The 11,199-nt window shown below is 36.9% G+C and overlaps 1 protein-coding gene across 1 annotated transcript in view; it reads left to right on the plus strand.

The window, feature by feature from the left end:
• LOC140726470 (uncharacterized) overlaps positions 1–10,441 on the plus strand; it is a 158,475-nt gene extending 148,034 nt beyond the window's left edge. The window contains exon 3 of the mRNA XM_073042897.1: positions 10,004–10,441. Coding sequence (XP_072898998.1) covers positions 10,004–10,075 — 72 coding nt within the window. The 3' untranslated portion in view covers positions 10,076–10,441. The remainder of the gene's footprint in view (positions 1–10,003) is intronic.
• Positions 10,442–11,199: the final 758 nt, after the last annotated feature.

Here is an 11,199-nt window from a genome sequence, read left to right on the forward strand (position 1 = left end):
TTCTGAAATGTACACATTCAACTTGGCTCTCACCAAAGACAATATGAAATAACTTTGATATGTTTGACAGCTGGAAGTATAGCTTACTGAAGCGTGTAAGATTAACTTACACTCAGTTACATTTGATCCCACCACTCCCTTAATTGCTGTTTAGGGAAGAGAGCACTGGAATTTCTTCTGCATGTTTATAGGTTGTGCAGCAATTGCTGACTGCTTGTTTTGTGGCTTGGACAAATGGCAGTGTGAACAGTATCACACGTACCTCTTGACCTTTGTTCTGCATTAGTAACAACTGAGTTGACTAATGGTGATGTTCAATGATGTGCAAGTTCATCTAGGTATTTCCAAGGAAGTACTTTTCCATATCAGTCTGTTTATTTTATGCTGTTAACTGCCATAGTTGGACAAAATTTTCTTAGATCTGCAGCTAGACCAAATTTAAGAATCAAATTCTGTCTCCATTTTTTAATCCTGCAAATGACAAACAAGCAGATGAAACAAATTATGGGCTTACTGGTATGTTTCAAGTTGTTTACACACGTGTTTTTCTGATTTTAATGTTTTAAAAAACTACTCAGCAATACAAACAAAAAACTGACATGCATATCCATAATTTCCTACTTTACTCATGTTTTTTGCTTTGAACACAGCACAATGGTACTAAAATTGTGTACCAAAATGTGCTCTACTTTCTTGGTACTTAGATGTTATGTCCCACACCACTGAGTTAAAGACCAGCTACTTCAATCATTTGGGTCTTGAACCAACTGGCAAAACCCTAATCACTATGGTTTAATAATACTATGGTCACTTTGACTACCTTGCACTAAAGTGGGCTTTGTTTTTGTACTAATTGTGTTTTCTTCTAAAAAATTTTGTGTCATTCATGCTTAATTTATTTTATTTGTAAATACTACTTTTAAGATAGTATGTGCCTGTGATGCTGCTTCAAGTATGATTTTCATTACATCTGTGCATACTTATGCATTTTACAATAAATTTGTCTCCTGGCTTTCAATTTCCCTTCCTACCAGGAATTAATAACTTTTTCCACAATGCAGTAAATCATCTGTTAATGTGTTTGCAATTTTATAAGAGGGACAACTTTGAGCATGGACGAAAATAGGTAAAATAACAAAATTTATGGAAGAAATGGAAACAGCAATGGAAAAAGTGGTTAAAATAGGGATTGTGGTGATTAGGACGAGGAAATTGTATAGATCAAAGATAGCTAAATGTAATGAAAGAAAGTGGTGGAAGTAGATCTAAGTTGTCCTGATGGTTACTGCTGGACTTCAAAACCTAATTGAAAATGATACCAAGGTTTATCACTTGATTTTTGTATTGAAGCACTCAAAATAAAATAATTGAAAGTCATGGAACAGAAAAAGGCCATTCTGTCCATGCTGGTTAAATAGGACTTCAGGTTAATCTCATCTCCCAGCTGTTCATCTAAGACCTAGCAGTTTCTGGCTCTAATTTCTCGTACAGGATGTTTTTAACTGCTTCAGCTATGGCTGATCTCTTTAATCCTTTTTTAAAACTAATGTTTCACAAAAATGCAAACATTGTTAAACATGCAATTCTCCTGTCATAAGTTGCATTCTTTTGTTACCGTGCACTGAACAACCATCTAGTTGTGGACCTATATTTCTTTGTTGTACTTTAAAGTGTGGTGCATAATTTTTGACTTTGCTGTCCATGGCCCAAAATAACATCAAGAAGAAACATAACATTTTTCAAACTCTTTATTATGATGCTGATTGGGATTGTATTTTAGGAGGAGATTAAAACCCAACCCCAGTGTAAGTGTGCTTGGCCTGATAACCTGCCATTGGAATAACCTATCAATCCAAAATTTCTATTCAAATATTAGTAATAGTAAACAAGTTATCTTGACATTGAGCCTGGCTGGCACAACTCAATCTGACGCAATACTGAATATTTCAGAATCTCAACCAATATAATTACATCCTGGTGGGTTCTTGTCAGGTTGTTAAGCTGTGATATGACGTATCCCTATGAAATTATATTCGGTTTGTTGAGTATCATGCATGGAGTTGACCTCTACTTGATAAGTGAAAATAATAACAGATCTTTGTTGTGTAAGTTGTTATTGCTTGACTTTTCACTTTAATCTTTGGATGTTGGAAGTAGTCGTCATATTATGGCTTCAGAATCTGCAAACAGGAGCTGTATTGAAATTTTCAAATGATGCTTTTTGTAGCTTTTTGGCTTACTTGTTTAATTCTGTTTGTTAGCCTTGAGTAGTACATGCAAGTTCAACCCAGGCAAACACAAGTTGTTGAAAGTTAGAAGGAAAGTTGAAGGAAATACAGTTTAACAAATTAATATAATAATAAAAGATTATTTGCAAGTATATAAAAGGGAAACTTGAAGATTATAAGTTTATTTAGTCAATTATCGGTTGTGGAGAAGACACTAATATCTATGTTTTTAGATGGTTATTTGAACTAGAAAGAACAGGAGCATTAGCAGATTTGTAATGGACAAGTTATGTTTGACATTTGTAACTTTTTCTTGAGGAGTGTACTATGAAATGTAAACCATAAAGAAATCATGTTTCATACCACTACTTTGATTACATATGGTATCCCCCAATGATACACTGTATGTGATACCCTCAGGCTTTCACAATATATGCAAAAAATGAGAAAGCTGCCATGGTAATTGGACTGAGGTGTAATGAAATAAATGAGAATATCAAACTTCCCTTCATTAAAAAATAAATGATTGAATAGCAAGCCTTAAGTAATCTTGTGTATGATAGAAGGGTTAGTACAGAGTGATGTTTGTCAAATTATCTGAAATGTAGGGTAAAAAGACGTGATTAATAAAATATGTACCAACCAGATATGTGAAATTTCATCTCCCAATGTATGATCCATCCCCAGAATTAATCGCGGGAAAGGTTATTGTATACAATATTTCTAAATTCATCACTATATTCAATTTCCTTATTTTAATGAAGTAAAGAAAGGATGAGATTGGATTTATGCACCTATACTTCATGCCAGTCTTGTTTACATTTGTAGATTGGCTGAATGAAACAGAATTGCCTCTTGAGTTTAGAAGAATTACCTCTTTGAAACAGGAGAGTTTAAGGAGGCATGATAGATATTAAGATGTTTGCACTCAAACAGAGGGACCTAATTGGCTGGTCATTTAAAATTGAAGTACATGGGAATTTATTATTTGAGTGGTGGATATCTGAAAGTGTTGGAGGAAGGGTTATTAATAGTACTTATGGTGAAGATGAATAGATCTTTCAAAATTAGAAATTCAAGGTCATGGAGAACTGGCACAGAAGAGGAATTGAGACGTAGGACAGATCAGACATGGGCATACTAAATGTTTGGACAGACCTGAGGGGCCTGATAAGCTGCTCCTGCTCCCATTTTCTTATGTTCTTGTGTTTATATATGTTGCTGCCTCACTTCAAGTTAAAACGGATAGAAGATACATTCCAGTTTGGGTCTTGGAGTTAGATATATATTTTTTAAAGTTGTTTTATGACTTTAGAGCAGGTCAGAGATTGAGTATGCTGTGGTGGATGGCAGGCCTCTTGACTCCATAAAGCTTTTCCATGAGCTTCTGAGCAAGTACATTAAGATTATAAAGATATGGATAAGATCAGCTAATAACACACATTCAATACAAAGCAGTCGTTTGATCATTTTCCCCATTCCTTAAAGGTGGAATTCTCTAGCCAATAGGACAGTGAATTCTTCTTCACAATTGAAGGTAGCTCACAAGTTTAGGATTGGGATATATTGTATATCCTGCCAGCAATGCCAGCAATGTTCAAATCGCATAACTTAAAAAAAAGATTATCTGGGATTAACGTTGCCAATTCTGCTCAAGAATATTAATGACATTGGAAAGGAAAGCTTTCGTGCAGTTAAGAAGTATATATACAATGGTGACACTGTGTTAATCAATGAATTTAAGACAAGTCTAGAGCAAATTTCCCCCTTTAAAGCAATGTGAATTGGGCCAGTTAGCAGCTCTTTCAGGTGCAATTAATCAAAGATATTAATTTCACATTTATTTGTAAAGCAGGGAGAGGAAATTTGAAATGCTGGAAGAAATTACTTAATAACTCCTTGTCAGTTCAATTTTTAAGAAACTTAATTTGCAATTTATCAACATAATAGTTCTATTTATATAGCATCTTTCATACATTAAAATACAGGCTTAATGTGCTTTACATAGATTATAAAGATAAATCAATGCAGTCATAAAAATACAAGCCAAAATTAAAAATCATAAGTAAAGACAAACATTATATAGAATAAAACATAATCATATAGACCAAATTATATAAATATTATCAACATCAACAGGCATTGTGTAATCCTATAAATAAGCCAAATTTTAAAAAATAGAGTTTATGTTTTTTTAAATGTGTTCTACAGTACGACCCTGGTGTATTTCAGTTGGTAGGTAGAGTGTTCCAGATTTTTGATGCATAAAAGTAAAAGGCTGCATCACCAGTTCTTATATGTACAACTGACGCAGGGTTTCGGCCGGAAACTTTGACTGCTCATTTCCACGGATGCTGCACGACCTGCTGAGTTCCTCCAGCGTGTTGTACATATTGCTTTGACCACACCATCTGCAGTGTACATTGCATTTACCAGTTCTTATATGCTGGCTGTAGGAACACTAAGCAAAAGTGTAATAATAACAGGGTTGTTGGGGTGGGGTTTGTTAGGTGTGTTCAGGAAGGTTTCTTGACACAATATGTAGTTAAGCCTACAAGAGGAGAGGCTGTACTTGATCTGGTATTGGGAAATGAACCTGATCGGGTGTCAGGTCTCTCAGTGGGAGAGCATTTTGGAGATGGTAATCATAATTCTATCTCCTTTATCATAGCATTGGAGAGGGATAGGAACAGACAAATTAGGGAAATGTTTAAATGGAGTAAGGGGAAATATGAGGTTATCAGGCAGGAACTTGGAAGCATAAATTGGAAACAGATGTTTTCTGGGAAACGTACGGAAGAATTGTGGCAAATATTCAGGGGATATTTGCATGGGGTTCTGCATAGGTATGTTCCAATGAGACATGGAAAGGATGGTAGGGTACAGAAACCGTGGTGTACAAAGGCTGTTGAAAATCTAGTCAAGAAGAAAAGAAGAGCTTACAAAAGGCTTAAAAAACTAGGTAATGATAGAGATCTAGAAGATTATAAGGCTAGCAGGAAGGAGTTTAAGAATGAAATTAGGAGAGCCAGAAGGGGCCATGAGAAGGCCTTGGCAGACAGGATTATGGAAAACCCCAAGACATTCTACAAGTATGTGAAGAGCAAGAGGATAAGACATGAGAGAATAGAACCAATCAAGTGTGACAGTGGAAAAGAGTGTATGGAACTGGAGGAGATAGCAGAAGTACTTAATGAATACTTTGCTTCAGTATTCACTACAGAAAAGGATCTTGGCGATTGTAAGGATAACTTGCACTGGACTGAAAAGCTTGAGCATGTAGATATTAAGGAAGAGGATGTGCTGGAGCTTTTGGCATGCATTGGATAAGTCACCGGGACTGGACCCCAGGCTACTGTGGGAAGCGAGGGAGGAGATTGCTGAGCCTCTGGCGATGATCTTTGCATCATCAATGAGGACAGGAGATCTTCCGGAGGATTGGAGGGTTGCGCATGTTGTTCCCTTATTCAAGAAAGGGAGTAGAGATAGTCCAGGGAATTATAGGCCAGTGAGTCTTACTTCATAGTTGGTAAGTTGATGGAGAAAATCTTGAGAGGCAGGATTTATGAATATTTGGAGAGGCATAATATGATTAGGAATTGTCAGCATGGCTTTGTCAAAGGCAGGTCATGCCTTATGAGCCTGATTGAATGTTTTGAGGATGTGACTAAACACATTGATGAAGGAAGATCAGCAGATGTAGTGTATATGGATTTCAGCAAGGCATTTGATAAGGTACCCCATGTAAGGCTTATTGAGAAAGTAAGGAGGCATGGGATCCAAGGGGACATTGCTTTGTGGATCCAGAACTGGCTTGCCCACAGAAGGCAAAGATGGGTCATATTCTGCATGGAGGTCAGTGACTTGTGGTGTGCCTCAGGATCTGTGCTGGGACCCTAATTCTTCGTGATTTTTATAAATGACCTGGATGAGGAAGGTTGGGGGGAGGATGGGTTAGTAAATTTGCTGATGACACAAAGGTTGGTGGTGTTGTGGATAGTATGGAGGGCTGTCAGAGGTTACAGCGGGACATTGATAGGATGCATTCACCTTCATCAACCGTGGGATTGAGTTTAAGAGCTGAGAGGTAATGTTGCAACTTATATAGGGCCCTGGTCAGACCCCGCTTGGAGTACTGTGCTCAATACTGGTTGCCTCTGTACAGGAAGGACGTGGAAATCATAGAAAGTGTGCAGAGGAGATTTACAAGGATGTTGCCTGGATTGGGGAGCATGCCTTTTGAGAATAGATTGAGTGAACTCGGCCTTTTCTCTTTAGAGTGACAAAGGGTGAGAGGTGACCTGATAGAGGTGTGTAAGATGATGAGAGGCATTGATCATGTGGATAGTCAGAGACTTTTTTCCATGGCTGAAATGGCTAGCATGAGAGGGCATAGTTTTAAGGTGCTTGGAAGTAGGTACAAAGGAGATGTCAGGGGTAAGTTTTTTATGCAGAGAGTGGTGAGTGCGTGGAATGGGCTGCTGGCGGCAGTGGTGGAGGTGGAAACGATAGTCTTTTAAGAGACTCCTGGATAGGTACTTGGAGCTTAGAAAAATAGAGGACTATGTGTAAGCCTAGGTAGTTCTAGGCTAAGGACATGCTTGACACAGCTTTGTGGGCTGAAAGGCCTATATTGTGCTATAGGTTTTCTATGTTTCTCACCCAGTATTCACGGATCTAAGGTTACGATGGGGTTGTAAGGGGATAGATATTCCAAAGTATATGGAGGTGCTAGATTATTCAAAACCAATTAAAGTATTTTAAAATTGATCCTAACGGACATAGGCAGCCAGTGTAATGATGCCAAACCCAGTGAAATGTGCTCAGATTTTCATTTTTTTTGGTTAAGATTCTTGCTGCTTCATTTTGAACAAGCTGCTACAGTATGTAGCCTTTTTCAGAATACATTGCAGTAACTCACAAAGCTTTTCACAACAGCACATGGGCATTCGTGAAAAGAGTGCATTATAGTAGTCTTATTGGCAGTTTTAGTAATACGGTTAATATGAGATTTGAAATTTACCTGGAGTCATTAATAACACCCAAGCTCTTTCCTTCTGGACTTGATTTGTAAGGTCGGATGATCAAATTTATTTCTAATTATTATTTCTAATTTTTTTTATTGCTACCAATAACCAAAATTTTTGGGTTTTTTCCCCATATTTAGTTTAAGGAAATCTCAACTCATCCATTCTGTAATACTAGTAAAACACTGGACTAAGGGTTTAGAGCCTCAGAGTTATCTGATGTAATAGATAAATACAGTTGTGTGTCATCTGCATAGGTGTGGTTTGAAATAATCTGACTCAATGGGAGCATGTCGAGTGAGGACAATAATGGGCCAAGAATTGATCCTTGCAGCATACTAGACAAAATATCATGGATTTTGGACAATCACCAGAGCTACCAAAGAATTTTTTCCTATTATATAAGATTGAAACCAGCTTAAGACAATACCAGAAAGAATTACCCATTGACTAAGGTGGTTTATGCGAATGCTGTGTTCTATGGTATCAAATGCTGCGCTCAAACTTAAGAGAACAAGAACTGATATGTTACCTGCATCAGCGTTAAGCCATAAGTCATTAACTGCTTCAAATCAATCAGTTTCTGTACTGTGATGTGACCTAAACCTGACTGATACTCGTCAAGAATAGAATTTTTATTCAAGTAATCACTTAATTATTGAAAAACTGCTTTTTCAAAAATTTTACTTAGAAAATGCAAGTTGGAAATGGGTCTAAAATTGTCCAAAACAGAGCAGTCTAGATTATTTTTCTTAAGCAGGGATTTAAGTACTGCAGTTTTTGAGGCATCCAGAAAATTCCAGAAACCAGTGAGTATACAACTATGTCAAGTGCACTCTTGATTAGTGCGTCAGAAACTTGTTTTAAAAAGCTGATGGGAATAGGATCAAGGACACAAGTGGACAGTTTTAGCTGAGTAGTTATTGCTCAAAGTTCAGGTAAACTTATTTTAGTAAAGGAGTTTAGTGCACAGTGTTGAGCTTGTTGAGTTTCAACAAGGTTTATTCTTGAGATCTTTATTATATTGCATCTTATTTATTTTTTTCTGTAAAAAATGTTGCAAACTCACTTTTAGCCTCAGATGCTTTCAGCAACCATCTGGGTTTAACCAACAATCAATAGTTGAAAACAATGCTCTTGGATTACTTGCACTTTATTAATAATTTTAGAGAAGTACGACTGTCTCTTAAGGTGAACTGCTGTGTTATATTTAGTTTGAGCCCTCAGGATTTCATAATGAACAGTTAGGTCAGTCTCCCTCCATTCACATTCAGCCTTACGGCATTCTCTTTTGACTTTACAGACTGCTTGAGTTTCTCATGGCTTTATGGTAGGTGATTTCTTAAGTTTTTAAGGGGACTACTATGTTGGCCCTCTGTTTAGAGTTGAAATTTTCCACCTTATTACTTACAAGGCAAGCTGTATTAAAGTAAATGCTAAATTCAAACTGACCGGCTAGAGAAGCCAGAAGCAGCTGTGGTATCAATAAAACATTTCTTAACAATGCACTCCTCTTTAATTCTAGTAGCAGGTATTGTTACATTAAAGAAAATACAGTAACAATCTGAAGTGCCAATATTTAGGATCTGAGTCCCTTTGATTTGACTAAATCTAATGTGTGTCCTCTGTTATGTGTTGGCTGAGTGACATGCAGGTCAACGTCAAGCGATTGCAGAATGTTTGTGAACTCTCTTGCTTTGGAGTTGCACTGATCATCTATGTGAAAATTGAAATTGCCTACCATTGCAACCTTTCATAATTCATAATTATTATAGACAATAAATCAGAATATTCATTGATAAAAGAGGCATTATATTTTGGAGGACAATAAATATTAAGTAAGAGAGAACCTGTGCGAAGCTGACAAGACTGTTACGATATCATTATTAACCAATATGTTATCATTGATTGCATGCAAACCTAGATATAAAGCAAGGTGTTGAGTCAGTGGTTTCTTGTTTTGATGTCGGTGGAAGATGAAGTAGCTCATCTGGTTGTTGTTTGCCACAACACTGCCCAAAAGATGGCACTGTTGCAATTTATGCTTTTCCCCACTTCTGTCTCTTGGTACTTTTCTGACTGTTCTTTTAAAATGATGACCTCTGAACTGAAGACTACATCCTTACAGGTACTGTGTGAAGTCGGCATAACAATCTCAAACAGTTGAACCCTATTTGATGTATTTTATACACTGGTCATCAGCATATCCACAACAAATTAGTTTGAAGCAAGTGGATATAGAGTTGAGAGAGCAGAATTCATGAAGAATTCTAGGGCTGACCAGGTATAAGCAGAAAGGCAAGGCTATTAGGGATTTAATGACGATGGAAATTTGTTAGGTACTGAAAAATAGGAATTATGTGTTGGTAAGTAAGGAGTGGAATGCCAAGTGAGCAGGACCAGGTCCAGAATAGATTATGGCAGTGGAGTTTGTGATCATCTGCAGTTTACAGATGGAAAGACATCTGGGCAATCTTTGGGTCAACACATGACAGATGCCTATACATGGATTTCAGTGATGGGTAGGCTGAGTCATGATATTGCTGAACTGGTACTGGTAATCTTTGTAATGGATTAAATAGGTGAGCAATTCAGCGTGGTTTAAACTGGACATCACAACTGCAAATGTAACAGTTGGTTCTGAGACTCTTTAGGAAAAGGAGCAACTGCTGGAAAGAGTAGTGATTTTGAGACAAGGGCTTAAAATCTGGCTTTAGACATAACTCTCTGCTGGTCTTTTTTCCATAGATGAATACAAGACACGGAAGTAGAAGATTTGAGAAGGAAATTGGACAGATAGATTTGTCCCACTTCCCTTAGCATGGGAAACTTAAATCTTTGTCCCTAAAGTGGTATAGAGCTATATTATTGAATGAAGCTATTTCACTGATTCTAACATTAAAATAAAACAATTATTTATTTACCATTGGCACGTTCAAACTGTGTCACAGCCCACTATGAAATTCTTGTTCAGAAGTGATTTAGAATTCAAAACCCATTTGGTTCAAAGACAACTGTATCATTTAGATAATACTGTGAACTTGATTTCTTCACAGAAGGAAGACAACATTTTTAAAATAATTTGTGGGAGCTTTAAATATTCATTAAATATTTTAAATTCTCATTTATTGTGGTCTGTTTAATAATTGTGGCTACACAAGCAGCTGAGCAGTCTCAGAACAACTGCAAAAGTTACTAACAGCTGGTCCACTCCAGCACAGATCTGAAAGTAAAATTCCATTGTAAGTCTGGAATTTGTAAATCCTCTTAAGACAAAGGTGAATTGAAGCAACTTAGGAATGCCACGTAAAAGCTGGCAAATTGTTTGATTCCTTACATGGTATTCTGATACTGAACTGTTACAGACGTAAAAGATAAAATTAGCCTGAATATCTGCCAAGATGCTGTTATCCTGCATCAGTATCCCATTACTGCTTCCAAATGGGCTAAAATAGGCATAGATCTTTCATGCTCCAAAATATTTTATGTTTTGGAGAAATACATGATTCATGCCAAAATATGGATGAAAAGTTACTTGTTCATGGTCCATTCTAATGTTAGTGATTTAAGCATTATACTTAAAGTGTCTCTTTGTTACTATTTTCTTACTTCTCAAGATATCTTAGTGCAGTTTAACATAGAGCAGTACAGCACTTTGTAGTACAGTATAGGCCCTTTAGCCGTGATGTTGTGCCAACTTATGTAAACCACCTCCACAATCAATTTAATCCCTCCTTCCAACATACCCCATAATCCTCCATTTTTCTTACATCCATGTGTCTAAGGGTCTCTTAAATGTTCCTCTTCTATCAGCCTTTACCGTCACCCCAACAGTGTGTTTCGGGTACCCATAACTCAGTGTTTCAAAAAAAAACACACGCTGACACCTTCACTCACCTTAAAAGGATGTCCCCTGGCATTGACAGTTGTCGCTTCTCGTCCTT

The sequence above is a fragment of the Hemitrygon akajei genome, chromosome 4, assembly GCF_048418815.1.
Source record: "Hemitrygon akajei chromosome 4, sHemAka1.3, whole genome shotgun sequence".
Classification (NCBI taxonomy): Eukaryota; Metazoa; Chordata; class Chondrichthyes; order Myliobatiformes; family Dasyatidae; genus Hemitrygon; species Hemitrygon akajei.